The sequence below is a fragment of the Balaenoptera musculus genome, chromosome 1 (assembly GCF_009873245.2).
Source record: "Balaenoptera musculus isolate JJ_BM4_2016_0621 chromosome 1, mBalMus1.pri.v3, whole genome shotgun sequence".
Lineage (NCBI taxonomy): Eukaryota > Metazoa > Chordata > Mammalia > Artiodactyla > Balaenopteridae > Balaenoptera > Balaenoptera musculus.
Genome location: NC_045785.1, coordinates 441,173 through 458,586, shown reverse-complemented (window position 1 = coordinate 458,586; position 17,414 = coordinate 441,173). Strand labels below are relative to the sequence as shown.

Below are 17,414 nucleotides of genomic sequence, written 5' to 3'. Positions count from 1 at the left end.
CAAATGGGAAAGCAGAGAATTGCCTGAACACAGGGATGGAGAGCCACACTGCATCAGGGCCACAGTGTGGGTGCCCTGCACAGTGGGGTACTAACCAGGACCCTAACGGAGGCCCAGGTTGGTCACGCCTCACAAGGGCATCCTCTGTGGAGGGACGTGGCCTCAGAACGTTCACAGGTGTGGGCTGATGCTTAACAAGTACAAACATTCAAAGAAACGATATGCTGTTACTGAGTCAGCAGAAGCAACAAATAACAGATTTAGACCCCCAAAGGCAAAGGGAGTGCAGTTGTTAGGTACAGTCTGTAAAATAACTATGTGTGGGGCTTCCCTGGTGGTCCAGCGGTTAAGACTCCACGCTCCCAATGCAAGGGGTGAGGGTTTGATCCCTGGTTGGGGAGCTAAGATGTCGCATGCTGCAGGGCACTGCCAAAAAATAAATAATTAAAAGAAAAAAATAGAAACAACTATGTGTGAAATGTTCCAGAAGTCAAAGCTGGAATCCAAATCACGAGCATGCACCAAGAGATCATCAAAATCATCAGATTTGAATAAGAAGTGAGTAGTATAACTTTTAGATAGGGCGACACAATAATTTAAGTTAAATGGATGTGATAATCAGCAGATTAGACTCAGCCAGTGCTTAGTGAACTCAAAGAGGGAGATGAGGAAATTGCCCAGAACGCAGCACTGGGAGACAAGGAGATGGAAAACGCAGAAGAGAGCTGAACTGACATGATGGTAAAAGCACAATGGGAAGCATTCACGTAACAGGTGTTTCCCAAGAAAGAATATGTAGAATGAATGAGGCAGAATTGAAGAAATAATGGTTGAGAATTCTCCAGAACTGACGAAAGATGTGAATCTGTAGAAACGGGACACACCGTGTGTACCACGGGGATAAATAAGAACATAGCCACAACCAGAAACATGCTTAAAAGCACAGAAAGCAAAAGACGGAAAAGATCTTAAAATTATCCAGAGAGAACAGACAGAGCCCTCACTCTAAATGCTGACCCGGGTCTCGGGCTGAGCCCTGCACGCCCTAGTGCTCTGGCCACTGAAGTTCTGGAACCGTGGAGCGTGGAAGTCTCCCCACCTCTGGGACTCGCTGGAGGCCGCTGCCGGACCAGACAGGGGGCCCGCAGGGACTGCCCGTCGTCGGGGCACAGGAGCCCAGGACAGCCACAGTGGCAGAAGCCAGGAAGGCCGCCTCTCTCCGAGCCTGGCCACGCGCCCCTTCTCCGAGAGCCATCTCCCTGTTCTCTGGGGGCGTCCCAGCCCCTCGGCGGCTGCGGGGACTGCGGCGGCCGGTGAGGGTGGGGAAGGGCCGCCCCGCTCCGGGGGAGTCCGGTGCCACCTCGCGGCCCCTCGGAGCACTGCGCACGGGGCCGCGCGGCGCGCACGGCATTTCCCGGCCGGGACCTGGACGCAGACCCTGAGCTCACCAGCCTGGGGCCACCGATGGGGGACACGGGGGGAGTTCGGGGGCCTCCGGGATTTGGAGAGCCCTCTGGGGTCACACCCAGGCGCAGAGCTGCTCCTCCCCGTCGGGGTGGCGGCGGGGTCCGGGACTCCAGGTCGGGGGTGGCAGCAGCGAGCGGAGGCGTCGGGCCAGGCGGGCGCGGGCGGCCGAGGCGAGTACCAGCAGCGGAGGCAGCGAGAGGAAGCCCGACACGATGAGCGCCGCGGAGCCGCGGTCGGACAGCAGCGCGCGGCACGCGGGGCGGGGCGCCGGGTGGACCTGAGGGCGGGGCGGACGGTCAGGCGGGGCGGTGGGGCCTCAGTTCCGAGACAGGGCCTGGCAGCAGGTGGATGGGGCGGGAGCTAAGCCCCGCTTCGGGTCTGAGTCGGACGGGGGAAGCCGGTGCAGATGGACCGGGGCGGGGCCTGGTAACAAAAGGACCGGGAGAGGGCGGGGCCTCAATTCCGGGGCGGGGCCGGGGGGGGGGGGGGGGGGATTGGGGCGGGGCCTGAGAGCAGGGGGACCGGGGCGGGGCCGGGAGAGGAGGAGGCGGGGCCTGAGGTCTGGCAGAGCCGGCGTCGTGGGGGCTGGGGCTGGCTGTGAGCCAGGCATTTCTGAGCCGAGGATGGGAGATGGGGACCCAGGCGGTAAATGGCCCGAGTAGGAGTCCCTTGAGGATAGCTCTCTCTGCTCTCCCATGGCCCTTTCCTAAGTTGGCATCTGACCCCGAGGCCCTACCCTGGGGTGTCGCCAGCTGGCGCCACCTTGTCTACTGCGGCCCAGCGTTCGGCCCCCTTTCCCCGGCCCCCCCTTCCCCAGATGGGCAGAAAGGGGCCCATCTGCCTATACCCTCCCTATCCCAGACCAAGCCATAACCCCTTCCATACGTGGGGAAACCTATCCCAGGGGAGGAGGGGTCTTCAGTGTGTTGGGGGAGGCTGGAGGATGGGGACTGTGGACTGCTTAAATCTGACAATATCCTTCTCTTCTCTTCTTGGAACCCTCCTCCTCTTCCTACCCTTCCCAGCTGTCCAGGCCCTGGCGGCTCCTGGTACAAGGCTGAGAGGCCTCAGGGGAGGGGAGAGAGCCGTCCCCTTGGGTGGCAAACAAAAGCCCTTCTTTTGCTGTGGCCAGTGGCGGGTGGGGGGGCGTGGGGAGGGTTGGCAGGAGAAGGAGCTCTTCAGGGAGGGGCACACGTGCCTCCAGGGACCTGCACTCCCCGAGGACCCCAGACAGTTCCTCAGCCCCGCGCCCGTGGACTGCTCAGCTCACCCTCGAGTGGCACAGGAATCCCAGGTACACAGTGGTGGCTGCGGGCAGCAGCAGCAGCAGGAACACGGCTGCGGGCAGCAGCAGATGGAGCAGGAGCGCAGCCAGGGCCCGACGTGGCAGCTGCAGGATCCCCCGGCCTGGGGCAGCCTGGCCCGCCCACCCTGGGGACATCGGGTCTGAGGCCTGGTGGTCAGGAAGCCTTCGGGGCAGCATGGGTGCCGTGTCTGAAGCGCCCCCTCCCTCGTCCTCCTCTGTCTCCCTCTCCTGCTCACTCATGCTCTCTTGGCAGTGGACCTGGTGGGCTACCAGCGGTGGTCACGTGGCAGGAGTGATGCCCACCCTCTGTCCCCCCACCCAGGTCAGATTAGCAACCTTTTAACCCTAGGTTGCCAGGTCAGACCTCCACCCAGACCCCAGCAACCAGATAGTGGACTCAGCTGGAGGGCAGGACCCTGGCCCAGGTAGGTCCAACCCTGACCATCAGTCTCCAGGGCCACACCTGAGCCTCAGGTCCTCACTGCCAGGCTGGCCCTCTCTCTGCCAGGTTACTTACAGCTCCAGCCCTGCCCAGTCTCCCCCGCCAGCCCCGGCGTGCTCTGGTCAGAGCCTGTACAGCTGTCCTGAGAGCTCAGCACTGGGCCGTCCTCCCCCCAGGTCCCGCCCTCTCCCCACTTCCAGACCCTGCACACAATGGTTTCATTTCATTAGTCTCAACTCTGGCAACTGCCCCATCCGTAGCTGCCACAGGAAGGTCAACGTCTGACCTAGCCCCCTATGGTTCCCTCATCCCCAAACCTGGCCCCTCTCAGCATCAGAACAGCCCCAGAAGATGCTGGGTGCCCACACTGCAGGGCTGTTGAGAGGGCACGTGGATAACGTATGTGAAATGCTTAATGTGGGACTCAGCACACAGTAGGCACTCAATAATGGCAGCTACCATTACAGGCATCCTTTGTGTCAGAATCCAATCCATCCTGAAAACAGGGGGAGCGCGTATTCTGTGATTTCAAGTAAGGGGGGGAAGCATTCCCAGCCCCTCCGAAAACCCCAACTAATTTCTCCAAATATTACCAAAATACTCTTAGCACCTAACAGCCTCCCGGGGTTTCCGTGCACGACATACAGTGTTTTAAACACCACTTACAGGGACTTCCCTGGTGGTCCAGTGGGTAAGCCTCTGTGCTCCCAATGCAGGGGGCCTGGGTTTGATCCCTGGTCGGGGAACTAGCTCCTGCATGCATGCCACAACTAAGAGTTCACATGCTGCAACTAAGAAGCCTTCATGCTTCAACTAAAGATCCCACATGCCGCAACTAAGAACCGGCGCAGCCAAAATAAATAAATAAATAAAATTATTTGAAAAATAATAATAATAAATAAATAAACACCACTGACATAACTAGCTGACACTTAAACCGCTGAGTAGGTTGTCTGGGAGCTGGATGAAGGAGGCCGGGTGGCACCAGATGCGAATGTTTCTCTTTCCCTCCCCCTACAGTCCGCCTCATCCCTTCCAACTTTTCTTCTAATGTTTTTCAGGCCTCTCAAGCTCACCAGCACCCTTCAGACACGTAGGGAGCTCGATGACAGCGACATGCACAGCTTGTTCAAGGGACGCGGGTGGAGACACGCCGGCCAGGACAGCTGCTGAGGCCCCCTGCAACACACGCCAAGCCCTGCTGCCCAGCACATGTGCAATTGAACTGCTTGCACTGGCGCACGCGTGTGAAGATCTCACGGTAGCTGTTTATTTATTCTGATAGTGAAGTTGGGGTAAAAAAGAGAGTTCAGACAGCAAGGGTATTGGACTCATCTCCTTTCTAAGCCCCACCCTCTCCCCCAGGTCCTCCACTCATTCATTCACTCATTCAACAAGCACTCCGTTGAGCTCCCGCTGTGCGCCAGGCACAACGGACGCCTGTGGATTCAACGCGGAGGGAGGCCAACAGAAGCCTCTGCCTGTAGCGGGACAGCTCTTTGCAGGTCACTGAGCAAGCTGCAGTGCCCAGGCCATGGCAGAAGCCGGGGGGGGGACAGGCCCCACGGCCCAGTCTCACTGCCTTCTGCCTGTGGGGAGGCCACCAGGAGGCAGTTTCTAGCTTCCTTGGCTCTGATGAGGGACAGGACGGTGCACGGGGCCCCCAGGGCGCGGCTGCAGCACAGAGGTTGCTCCTCAGCAACAGGGTGCCCCTCCCACCCCGTGTCCTCGCGCCCCTGTCATCTGGCCCTGCTCCTTTCAGCGTCTTCCTGGGTCATCCTGCGGGGACAGGGTGCAGAGGGCTGACACCCTTGCTTTTCTGGCTTTTGCCGGCAGCTTAACCAGTAAACTGTCTGCGTCCACCCAGAACACCTTGCTCCTTACGGGACGAATCTGCCAGCCTGTGTGACGTGCTCTCACGAAGCTCTCATTCTAGAAGAGGAGTGACCGTGGCTTACGGGGTAGGATCCGTGTGGCTTGGGAGTGGGACGGGGCCTCTCAGCCCCTTGCCTGGAGACCCACCCTTTGGATCCGGCACCTGGAAGGGCTGCCCTCTCTGGAGGGCAGGGCCCTGAGGACACCTCGTCCGTCTCTGGAAGCTGGGGAGGGGCTGGGGTGGGAGCCACCACCCCAAAGCCGTGCTGCCTCTTGGTGAGCGGTCATGAGAGGTGGCTGGAGGGACAAGGCTGCAGAAGCCGCCCCACTTCCTTCTCCCGTCTGGGCTCTGGACGGGTGGCCTCACCCAGGGATTGGGGGATGGGAAGGCCCCTTCAGGGCCTGCCACCCACCCCGGCCCACCCTGCCCCAGGGCCCCAGAACCAAGGTGACCAACCTGGAGGCCTTACTGAGGGCTTCCTGCAGCACCACGTCCACCGTCCAGATGTAGCCCGTCTCCTAACAGTCCTCCCTCTGCCTGGCTCCCTCCTTCAACTGCCTGGGGCTCTGCCCCTTCACAGCCCCTGGAGACCTGCCTCAGTCTCCTCTCAGGGGGCTTCCTATCCCACCCCTTGGTCCAGGCTGCCTGCCTGGTGTCCCTGGAGAATCTTCTGTCCTCACGCAGCATCTGGGTGGGGGGAAAGGGTCCCACCTCACCCTGCCCACCACCCAGCCTGGTCTTAGCCAGCAGGGACAGGAGTGGGGCTGGCGGGAAGGGCTCGAGGGGGGGACCCGGAGGACCCGGGGGAAGGTGTGTGGGTGTCTCCTGGGGGCGAGTCGTGGCACATCAAAGGCTGTGCTCCTTGAGGAGCTGTGGTCCACGGGCAAGTTCCTGCCTGCCTGGTCTTTGTCTCCCGGGAGGGAGGACAAGCCAGAGGCCCTGGCAGTTGGCAGGTGCTGACGGCTGCTGGGACAGGGGCTGTGGCCCGCAGGCAGGGCCTCCCCTTAAGTTGCTGGGTAAACAAGTGGAGAACTGGCCCTTAGCCCGGCCCCCGGGAGGCCCCACCGCCACCGCACAACTGCAGCTCCAGCCTTCCACCTTCTGGGAGCAGATACCCCACCGCTGTGACTTCAGGGGGAGTTTCATGAAAGGGCCACCATGCTGTGGCTGGGCCGGGACGGCATGTAGAGGACCCCCAGCCGGAGGACAGAGCCCCTGGGTGGGCTCGCTTTGGGGGTAGCTGAGAGCCAAGGCCATCAGAAGGCTAAGTGGTAGCCAGGTTCCCCTGGGGAGATAAGGGGTCCTTGTCGGCCTGGGGACAGTGGGCTGGATCCAGCCTGGGCCTCCAGCATCCATGCTGGATTCCTGTTCTTTCCAGATGGACTCTAGGGTCTCTGAGCCCCAGAAGCAGGACCTGACAGAGGCAGGGGCAGAGCAGGAACTGCGGTGGTTGGAGCTGGGCTCCGAGGAGGCCCCAGGAGCTGGGACAGAGGGGCCCAGCGCCCCACAGGCCTGGGGGCGCCTGCTGCAGGCCGTGTGGAAGGGTCACGTGGGCCTGGTGACTCAGCTGCTGCGGCAAGGGGCCAGTGTGGAGGAGAGGTGAGCCCAGGGGCAGGACCGGTACTCCACGGGGGTGGGGGTAGGGGTGGTGGCTGGTGTCCCTTCAGTGGGAGACGGAGGCAGCTGTCCCTTGCGGGGTGGAGAGGGTTCCCTCCTGGGCAAAGGTAGCAGGTCTCTTCCCCGTGCCCCTGCCCTCGCCCATGCCGCCCTCCCCGCCCCGCAGGGACCGCGCGGGCAGGACCCCGCTGCATCTGGCCGTGCTGCGCGGCCACGTGCTGCTGGTGCGTCTCCTGCTGCAGCGCGGGGGCCGGACCGTAGCCGCAGACCGCGCGGGGCGCACGCCGCTGCACGAGGCCGCCTGGCACGGGCCCTCGCGGGTGGCCGAGCTGCTCCTACGGCGCGGGGCGTCGGCGAACGCGTGCTGCGAGGCCGGCCTCACGCCGCTGCACTGGGCCGCCGCGCTGGGCCGCACGCTGCTGGCCAGGCGCCTGCTGGACGCACCGGGCCCGGGCTCCGCGGCGGCGGACGTGCGCGGTTGGACGGCGGCGCACTGGGCGGCCGCGGGCGGCCGGTTGCCGGTGCTCGAGCTGCTGGCGGCGGGCGGTGGCGCGGGCCTGGACGGCGCCCTGCTCGTGGCGGCCGCGGCCGGGCAGTCGGCAGCGCTGCGCCTCCTCCTGACGCACGGGGCGCGGGTGGACACCCGGGACGGCGTGGGGGCCACGGCGCTGGGTGTCGCGGCCGACCTGGGCCGCCGGCAGGTACGTCTCGGCCCGGCCCCCGGAGTGATCGTGTGGGTGGTGGGGAGGGGCCGGGCACCAGGGCCCTGAGTGCCGCCCTGACGTCACTCCCCTTGATAACCAGCTCTTGGAAGCCCAGGGAGGGCGCTGGGCCGGCAGCACCAAATATTTATTGGGCACCGGCCGCGGGCCTGAGTCCAGCCAGGCCCCGGGCACTGCAGAGGGGCCACAGGCGGCTCAGGACCATTAGGGGGCAAGTGGGGTCTCCAAGTAGAGCCCCAGCAGGTGCCATAGGCGGCACCAAATAAGGAAGCAGCGTGGAGAAAGGGGGCGCTGAGGGCAGCTGAGCACTGTGTGGCCCGCCCAGGCCAGCCCTGCCCCTGCCCCCTTCTCTTCTAGGACATGGAGATGCTGCTTGAGCACGGGGCCGACCCAAGCCTCAAGGACAGGCACGGCCGCTCTGCACTCCACAGGGCTGCTGCTGGTGGACATCTGCTCGCCGTCCAACTGCTGGCCGCCTGGGGAGCGGAGGTGGACGCTCGGGACACATTGGGCCTCACCCCCCTGCACCACGCTGCCCGGGGAGGCCACATGGAGGTCGCCGGCCACCTCCTGGCCAGGGGTGCGAAGGTCGACGCTGCTGGCTGGCTCCACATGACCCCCCTGCATCTTGCCGTGGAGCGCGGCCACGGCTCCACCGCAGAGCTTTTGCTGAGCCAAGGGGCCAGCCCCACCCGGGGGACGCAGTGGGGGGAGGTGGCCCAGGACCTGGGGCCTGCCGTCTGTGGAGAGCAGGAGGAGTCCTAGGGGCACAGGGCCCCAGGGCTGCAGGGCCAGAGCAGGACCAAAGGCTCCAGGCTCCCACGGCCTTCAGGGCACGCAGGCTCCTCTCCGCTGGTCTGAGGCCACCTGCCAGGGTGCACGGGAGAACACCCCAGAGGTCCCTGGAGGAGGAGGAAGCAGTGGCTGGAGACCCAGCAAGAAGCGTGGGGCTGACCTGGAACCATTCCAGACTCCCAGGGCCACGTCAGCCCTGCAGCTCCAGCCCTGTGCACGCTCTTTGGAGGAGAGACTGAGTCGTGGCCACAGAACTGACCAAAACCCGATGGGCTCCCGTTTGTCCGTCCCCCATTGGGGTGTCAGCCTCGGTGCTCCCCCCGGGCACACTGGCACTCTTACTGTGTTTCCTTAGATTCAGTATTTGTCTCTTGGCACCCACTCACTAATGACAGGGCCAAACGAACGGCCAGTTGTCCTCCTCTCCCCTGCCTTCCCTACCCACGCCCTGAACGGCTGCCTTCTCTCACATGCCCAGCTGACATCCCTCTGCCTGAAGTCATCCAGGACCAGGCCTGCCTCTGTGCACCAAGGCCCACTGGATTATCAAACAAACCAATCAGAAACTGTTTCCCTGCCCTGCCCTGCCTTTTCCGCAGGAACCCCAATAAAGGCCTGAGCCTTCCCCGGGCCCCTGCTCTTGCCTCCCGATCGACACTGCTGCTTCCGCCTGTGTCCCTGTGGGGCGTGGCGTGCCCTCCCCTCAGGAAATGTAAGGCATAAAAATCTGCTTTCAGGGGCTTCCCTGGTGGCGCAGTGGTTAGGAATCCGCCTGCCAATGCAGGGGACACAGCTTTGAGCCCTGGTCCAGGAAGATCCCACATGCTGCGGAGCAACTAAGCCCATGCGCCACAACCATTGAGGCTGCGCTCTAGAGCCTGCAAGCCACAACTGCTGAAGCCCGTGCGCCACAACTACTGAACCCACGTGCCTAGAGCCCATGCTCTGCAACAAGAGAAGCTACCGCAATGAGAGGCCCGTGCACCGCAACGAAAAGCAGGCCACAACTAGAGAAAGCCACCGTGCGCGGCAACGAAGACCCAACACAGCCAAAAAAAAAAAACAAAAACCTGCTTTCAATAGCTTTAGCCTCTCCCTGTCATCACTCAGCCATCTCTGTAAACTAAAAATCCTGTAGTACAACAGATACAGAGTGACAGTTGTCTCTGATTGTCCACACCTGCATCCTCATAGAAAATCAATGTCCTTATAAGATTTTTCTGGAAGAACAGCTTTAGAGGACAGATTTCATCTTTTGAAAGTGAGAGCCGTCTTGCTAAATCAGCGCCTCTGTCCGGGGACCCTGGGAGCACTTGGATTTTACCCCCAAGACGACGGAAGCCTTTGGGGAACGTGAGCTCACGTGACACGGTCTTTTGGCTCACGGGGCCTGCAAGTGCAGAGTGGACTGAAACTAGGAAAGGAAACCCAGGAGGCCAGTGAGATGGTGGCGGTGGGAGAGACAGGCAGAATTGGGACGGCTCTGTGGGCACAGCCCTCTGGACTTGCTGATGGCTGGATGTGGGGAGGGGCAGGGAAAGGGAGACATAACGATGACTCCTGGCGGGGCCTGGGCCCGAGGTGGAGGGGCGGGTGGGAGAGCAGATGCACAGGAGACGAGAATGGGGCAAAGTTGAGGCCTGGAGTGACATCTCTGGAGTCCTCAGAGTAAAGGTGGGTTTTTTTTGTTTTGTTTTTGTTTTCTTTTGGGCGCGCCGAGTGGCCTGTGGGACCTGCGGGATCTTAGTTCCCCAACCAGGGATCAAACCCGAGTCCTCTGCAGTGGAAGCATGGAGTGTGAACCACTGGACCACCAGGGAAGTCCCGGGGTGGTTTTTAAAGCTGCAGGATGGACCTCCAGCCAGCCTCCAGCACAGCCTGCGGGCTCGACCTCAGAGCACACCCACAGCCCGACTGCCTCTCACCTCCCCCGCTGCATCCACCATGTCCAGGCCACCCTCAGCCTTGCCTGGAATGCTGCCGTAACCAGGCCAGCCCCCAGGCTAACTGGTCTTCTCGCCTGATCCCTTGACTCCCAAGGGGCTGTTCTCAGAATAGTAGCCATCATCCTATTCACTCTCCTGCACAATCCCCCAGTGGCTCCCTTTCACAAAGCGTAGACCAGATGTGGCGTACAGTGTTGTTCGCAGATGCCCCAGCGACCTGGCCCGTCACACGTGCTCCTTCCAGTGGGATCCCCTCGTTCCTGCCATCCAGAGCTGGAGTCTGGGTCTCCGCCTATGAGTGGACTTCTGTGACTGGTCCGGCGCCCAAGCGTTGCTGACTCGATGCTGTGTGACTTTCCAGGGTGGGCTGAGAGGGCGACCAGGTTCTGGGGTCCTGCCCTGTGGCCACCATGCTGTGAGGAAGCCCAGGTACCCGGGACATCACAGTCCTTCCTAGACCTCCAGGGCCCTTGCGTCCTCACCAGCCTCCGTCTCCAGCCTCTGACTTGCTCACGGCCCTGGACCTGCACTAGCTCCGCTCCCACAACTCTGGCCTTTTGTTGACCTCGCCCACACTGGGCCTCGCACTTGCCGATCCCTCTGCCTGGCTCGGTCACCACTTCCTTTGTCACGGACAGCCACCCTCTGCGTGCCCTCCAACGGAAAGCTTTTCTTTAAGGAGAATGCCAGTAAGTATGGAAAGACTTACAAAGTCAATGATAGACGCATGAGTGAGTGCAGGTAGCCTCGGAGCGCAGCGGCCACGGAGGGAGGAGCTGCTCACATGTCCATTCGAGGCCCACGTGTTGTGGGGCTTCAAGTCCGCAGCAGCGTTTCAGCCGATGGCACGCTTTTCCCAGCAGCCCCAGACGCTGGCTGAGCACAGCACAGGTGCTGGGGTCTGGCCGTTTCTGCCCAACACAAGGCTTCCCTACTAGGCAGTCTTTGCTCCAGAACTGTCGGGCTGGCCAAGATGCTGTCCGGTCTGCATCCTCCTTCTTTCACAGGCACAAAATAGTACACCTCTGTGCTCCTACCTCAACATCTGCTGACAGGAGAGCCTGTGATGACTCCCGAAGTATTTCACTACAAACTATGTGTTAGTTCAAACGTAAACGCGGTGGAGAAACCTGGCAAACAATACCGTAACCAAATGGTCAAAGCTGACATCACCCGTGTTGGGACAAGCTGCCATCATGGCCTCCTGGTGCCACGCACCGAGAAGGACACAATATAATTTCTGCAGTATTCTGCTACAAATGTGTAACTTGATTCTAATCACGAGGAAACATCAGACAGACTCAAATTGAGAGGCACTCTACAAAGTAAGTAGCCTGTACTCTTCAAAAATTCCAAAGTCAAGAAAGACAAAGAAAGGCTGAGGAACTGTTCCAGGTTAACACTGAAAATTAGACATAAGAACTCCACACGGTGCGTGATCCTGGACAGGGAAAAAAGCGGTAAGAATATGTGACCGAACTGGAATGCAGACTGTGGACCAGAGAGCAGTCTTGCATTAATGTTGAATTTCCTGATTTTGATCATGGTGCTGGGATTTGTAAGAGAACGTCCTTGTTCTTAGGAAATACACAGTGAAGTATTTAGCTATCTCCAAGTTCCTTTCAAATGGACCAGAAGAAAACCCCAATAATGTGCTTATAAACATTTATGGAAGGCTTCCTTGGTGGCACAGTGGTTAAGAATCCGCCTGCCAATGCAGGGGACACGGGATCGAGCCCTGGTCCAGGAAGATCCCGCATGCTGGGGAGCAACTAAGCGCGTGCGCCACAACTACTAGCCTGCGGTCTAGAGCCCGCGAGCCACAGCTACTGAAGCCCGCCCGCCTAGAGCCCGTGCTCCACAACAAGAGAAGCCACCTCAACGAGAAGCCCACGCACCGCAACGAAGACCCAGTGCAACCAAAATAAATAAATAAATTTATTAAAAAAATAAAGTGCACAGCTCCGCGGCGTAAAGAGGACCAGGGCCCTCGGTGGGAGGCAGCGCTTCCCAGCTCCGCTCTGCAGGACGCCAACCTCGGCGGCCCGCCCTCAAGCTGCCGGTGGGGGGAGGGGGGAGGGGGGGACGGGATCCTTTCTTCCACCGCCTAGGCCCTGCCCAGCCCCGGCACCGCCCCCTGAGCTCGAGCATGCGCACAGGAGAGGGATAACGGCGTGGACCCAGGGCGCACGCGCAGTGACCCGGAAGTTCCCCTGGGGAAAGGGAGGAGCTGACCCGGAATCGCTGGAGGTGTGGTGGCGGCGGTGGCGCGACGCTCACCTTGGTGAGCGGAGGCGCGGGCTGCGGGCGCCATGGTCTTCCTCACGGCGCAGCTCTGGCTGCGGAACCGCGTCACCGACCGCTACTGGCGGGTCCAGGAGGTGCTGAAGCACGCGCGGGTGAGTATGCCGTGCGCCCCGCGCCCCCGCCTGGCCCGGCGCGCGCGGGCCACGCCGACCGCCTCCTCTCCCGTTTCTTGACCAGCACTTCCGGGGGAGGAAGAATCGGTGCTACCGGCTGGCAGTCAGGGCTGTGACGCGAGCGTTCGTGCAGTGCACCCGAGCCCGCAGGTTGAAGAAGAGGAACCTGCGGACGGTAAGCGCGGCCCGCTCGGCCTCGCCCCGCCGCCCCCGCCTTCCCGAACCCGCGGGGCCTCGCGGCCGCAGGTGGACCGGGCCCGGCGAACCGCTCCTGTGCACGCGGTTCGCGCGCAGCCCCGTGAGCACCGGCTGGGCCCGATGCGGTGTGCGAGTGTCGGGGGCGCGAGGGTGGCAGCGGGTCCGGCGCGGCAGCCTCATACGGAACCTGTTGGACAGATGCACGCAGAGCTTCCCCAGCCCGGCTTCCCCCGCAGCGCTCAGATCTCTCGCTGCGCCTGGAGCGGACGCCGCTGCCTCGCCAGCCTGGCCCTTCTCGAAGCCCCTGCCTCCTCCCCTCCAGGCCTTCACCTCCCTGAAGCTTCCACCTGGACCCTTGCTACGCCCGGAGCTGTGTCTGCCCCAGAATATCTTGCTCATCTTTGTATCCTCCCTCAGCGCCTAAAGATGTGTGTGGAGTTAATGCTTTACAGCCGGCATTTGGATAAAGAGCATCAGCTTTTGCTCACTGTTGTTTGTACTTCAGCCTGAATAGGACACTGACTTTTGTATTTGTTCTTACAAAAACGATCTTTTAGTCCAGTGACAACCTTAGCTGGGAGGTGTGGATGTAACATACAACTGGTTCTTAAGCATCTCAGTGTTTCTCATTTCAGCTCTGGATCAGTCGAGTTACAGCTGCTTCCCAGGAACACGGCCTGAAGTACCCAGCATTCATCCTCAACTTGATTAAGGTATGGTCGAGGATGTGGTCCTGCCGAGACGTTAAACGTCTTAATAACCTGTCCAGTTGCCGTGGTCCAGCAGCGCGGGCAGTGGAGTGTTCACAGCCCAACACTGCTTTCGTTCTTGGAGTGGGGTTCTGGTGGGTTCGGGAACTCGCCACACTGGCTCTGCCGCTGCCCTGCTGGTAGCGGAATTGCTAATAGGGTCTGTGGCACCAAGACATAAGCCCTGGTGTTTCCCCATCAAGAGAAAAAGGTAGAAAAACTTGGCTTTAACTTTAAAGTTTAATTTCAAAGTTTTTACACTGAATGAATTCTGGTGAGGTAGCAGATCAAGTTGAATCATAGTCAAAAAGGAGGGAAACATCTTGGCAGGGATAGAGCAAGCATGTGCCACAGAATCTTGGTCACTTGCATCTGGTGAGGATGCTATTCCCTCTGCTTTTGTGTGCATTTAAGTTTTTTCTTAAAAAGCTAGGGGGAATGGGTCCTTGTGCCAGGCCCTGTGTCTGGCACTTTACAAAGATCCTCGGGGTAAGTGTAGGTGCGACACCTCCATTCTACTGATGGGGAACTAGGCTCAAAAGGAGAGAGACTCTGCCCGCAGCACAGGGGTCCCAGGTGGTAGAACAGGACTGACTCCTCCTGCACAGCTGCCTTTGATGCCTGGACACCATCCCCCCTTCTTCCTGCACCCCAGACTCACTGGCACTGTCTGTCCATTTTCTGTTGCTTCACTCAGTAGATGACTTTGGTTCTCTCATGGAAGTAAGGAGTGCCCGGTTTTGATGTTAGTTCCTCTGCTTGTGCCTCACACACCTTTTCTGTGTCTCATTTTTCATCGTTTGTGAAATGGGAATTGTGGTTTCCTCTTCCCAGCTGCCTTAAAGGGTACCCCAGGCCAGAAGTCTGGCTGACAACCCTTGGTTCCCCCCCTGCCCCCCGCCCCTCTTCTCCCATGTCCTGCTTGAACAGGAGTCACCACTCCCTCTCCCCCACTGGTGCTCAAGTGGTGTGTGCTAAGGTGATTCAAATCACAGGGTGCTTAGCCATGTTCCGAGTCTTCCTGTGTTTCACTGAAATGCATTTCTGATGCTGATACAGGCTCTGATTTTCTTCCCAGTGCCAGGTGGAGCTCAACAGGAAAGTACTTGCAGATCTAGCCATCTACGAACCAAAGACTTTTAAATCTTTGGCTGCTTTGGCCAAAAGGAGGAGACAGGAAGGATTTGCTGCTGCCTTGGGGGACGGGAAGGAGCCCGAAGGCATTTTTTCCAGGGTGGTACAGCACCTCTGAGGGGCATGCTGACACCCACTGCCCTTTGAGGCGGAGCATCTTAGGAAAAGTTTTTTTTTTTCCCTCATGTGATGATTATACTAAAATAGGGACTAAGAGTTATTTGTCAACAGTGAGTAAGTTTGATTTGCATTTGTGTTAATTTACATTTCAGTAACAGGCCTGAGAGAAAAGGCCTTATCTTGCCTCTTTTGGCACGGGTTCAGAAATCTCTCATGGATTGTGTAAATAAAGTTTGTGTGGAACGCAAACGCAACGTTGTGAGTTGCGTTCTTTGGCACAGACACCTTGGGTGGGCTCTGCCTGAGTGCCCCGTGTGCTGGGTGGTAACTAGGGCAAGGCTTTCCCTAGGAACCCTAGATCCTTCTGCAGGCTGGGGGGTGGCGCCAGGCCCTGCTGGTGCTTGACCTCCCCCTCCCCCTCCCCCTCCTCTGGTTTCCAGCAGGGACTCCCTGGCTCAGCTCTTCAGCCACTGAGCACCAGCTGGTCTCCCTCACTCCCCAGACCAGCAGGCAGGGTGGCTGTCCGGGTCCTGGGCTCACCTTAGCCCCCCCGCAGGCAGGGTGACCATCAAATCACCTGGGGAGCCTTAATGTGAGGGTTTCGGCCCCTCCCCCAAATACCTGACTTTATTAGTTCCGGAGTCAAGCCCAGAAATCTCTGAGGGCCGCCTCACAGCAGGTCTGCCAGCCCTGCGCTTCCCGTACAGCCCCGTCCTCCCCCTCTGAGCACTCCCACGCAGAGGCGTCCACCCTCCTCTCGGGCTGGAAGGGAACTTGTGTGCCCCTCCGGCTCAGGAACAGGGCCTCCCCTTGGCCTTCTCCGGGAGCCTCGTCTGCATTCTGAGCCCCCTCCAGCTCTGGCCTCCTGTCACTGGGTCTGTGAGCAGCTCTGCCACGCCCCGACAGCTCTCACCAAAGCCGTCTCCTGGTCCCCAAGTCCAAGGGACACAGTCAGCCCTTGCCCCAGAGGACCATGCGCTCCCTTCCCTCCAGGACTCTGCCCTCCTTCCCTCCCGCACACGCTGTGCTCTAGGAGAGCTCTTCAGGCCCACGAGAGCAGTCGCTGTCTGCTTGCTGGTGACCCCTGCATTTACCTGGCAATGCCTGCACTCCGAACCCCCATGCTGGGCCCTGTGGCGATGCCGTCCCCCACTCTTCGCCAGCCCTGCCCTGGAAGTCACCCCCCTCAGACACCCACCTCCAGCTCAGTACGGAGCCAGTCAAATCTTTTCACTCTGCCCACTTTCCTCCATCCTCATGCGGGTGAACATCTCTTCCAGCTGCAATTACTGCTCTGGCTTCTTTTTTTTTTTTTTTTTTTACTGCTCTGGCTTCTTAAGAGGCCCCTCCTCCTGGCCCTTGTCGCTGTGTCCAAACATGGCCACTGGACCAAGCACTTGGAGGCGGGTGGCTGAGTCCTGTTCTGCCATGCCGAGTGCAGTACCTGACTACGCACCTTGTCAGAAAATGGCTCTTATTGAAAACAACAGGGTGGAGAATACAAAGAGCTCTCTGGCGGGGCGGACCAAGTTCTGTGCAAGATGCACTGCTGTGAAGGAGCTGCCTTCTCTTCGTTCATCTTGATAAAGGCAGGTGGGGACGTGGCAGACAGCTGTGGGCTGTTCCTGGCACCCCTGCCCTGGCCACAGAACCAGGTTTCCCTTTGTGCTGTGGCCATGTCCCCAGCTCCAGAGTCTGGCCCTGACTGTCTAGAGCCATCAGCTTTTCCCTCTCCTCTGGCCAATCACTGTTAGGGGATGGACAGGCAGCCCAGGCAGGCCCACGAGAAACAAGTTGTTTCCTGGGGTTTCCTTTCCTGGACAGTGTGCTGCTGTGGCCCGCAGAGAGGAAACCTCCCTGAGCTGCCGGCTGGGGTAGGGGAGGTGGGGCACTGTAGCCATGTTGCCCACGGAGGTGAAGAGAAGACAGGACACTGGCACTTAGTTCGCACAGGTCTGAGCTGCAGGATCAAGTCTCAGCAGGAGTGAAAGTCAATGTCAACCACTGGGTTTGGGCAGGATTGAGTTGGGTGCAATCACTGGCAGCTCCCAAGTGTTTGAACCTGCCCCCACCGAGGCTCCTACCCTGCAATCTCCTCTCCAACCTGCCCCCCACCCCAAGCTCCCCCTCACCCAGTCTTGCTTTCCCATCATCCTCACACAGGTTCTTTCACTGGTCCTGGTGAAAGTTTGGGACAACTGTTCAGCAACGGATAACTAGATAACTCAGATGCTGTCGCAGCTGAGGCGAGAGCAACACTGCTGTCCGGTGACGTAAAAACCACCAGAAGCTGGCGGTCACTAATCCCGAGAGCGCCTGGTACAACAGATGAGGAAATGGAGGGTCAAACCCCTGGATGGCTCCCCGCTGTTGGCAGGATAAAGTCCAAGCCCCTTCCCATGGCCCCAGGGGCATCCCAACCTGGCTCCTTTCCTCCCAACCCTGGGGGAACTCATGCCTCTTGCAACTTTGTAGCTGCTGTAGATTTGTAGAAACATCGAATTAAACGTTTACAGCTACCCTCTCTCTCCTCTCTGGACTCAGCTCTGAAGGCGAGAACTTTGGGAATCTGTCGTTAATACCTGTACCCCAAAACGTGGACTCAGTAAAGGCTAGAGAGTA

At 59.8% G+C, this 17,414-nt stretch overlaps 3 protein-coding genes across 4 annotated transcripts; 2 read left to right on the top strand and 1 right to left on the bottom strand.

Moving 5' to 3' along the window:
• Positions 1–393: 393 nt before the first annotated feature.
• TMEM88B (transmembrane protein 88B) lies at positions 394–3,035 on the bottom strand. The gene is made up of 2 exons (XM_036836361.1): positions 2,738–3,035; positions 394–1,744 (listed from the first exon to the last, which is right to left on the bottom strand). The coding sequence occupies exons 1-2, from the start codon at positions 3,011–3,013 to the stop codon at positions 1,520–1,522; spliced, it is 501 nt and encodes a 166-aa protein (XP_036692256.1). The 5' UTR covers positions 3,014–3,035; the 3' UTR covers positions 394–1,519.
• On the top strand, positions 2,685–9,017 carry ANKRD65 (ankyrin repeat domain 65). Of its 2 annotated transcripts, none has more exons than XM_036836337.1 (7): positions 2,685–2,761; positions 4,277–4,476; positions 4,581–4,720; positions 5,083–5,176; positions 6,470–6,690; positions 6,875–7,409; positions 7,862–9,017. In XM_036836337.1, the coding sequence occupies exons 2-7, from the start codon at positions 4,321–4,323 to the stop codon at positions 8,462–8,464; spliced, it is 1,749 nt and encodes a 582-aa protein (XP_036692232.1). In that variant the 5' UTR covers positions 2,685–2,761; positions 4,277–4,320; the 3' UTR covers positions 8,465–9,017. The 2 variants fall into 2 exon arrangements, with proteins under 2 accessions (XP_036692232.1, XP_036692241.1); XM_036836346.1 differs by having other exon boundaries at positions 7,788–8,285.
• Positions 9,018–12,397: 3,380 nt separating this feature from the next.
• MRPL20 (mitochondrial ribosomal protein L20) lies at positions 12,398–15,041 on the top strand. The gene is made up of 4 exons (XM_036835156.1): positions 12,398–12,570; positions 12,656–12,766; positions 13,425–13,502; positions 14,617–15,041. Exons 1-4 carry the CDS (start codon positions 12,484–12,486, stop codon positions 14,788–14,790), a joined length of 450 nt encoding a protein of 149 aa, XP_036691051.1. The 5' UTR covers positions 12,398–12,483; the 3' UTR covers positions 14,791–15,041.
• Positions 15,042–17,414: the final 2,373 nt, after the last annotated feature.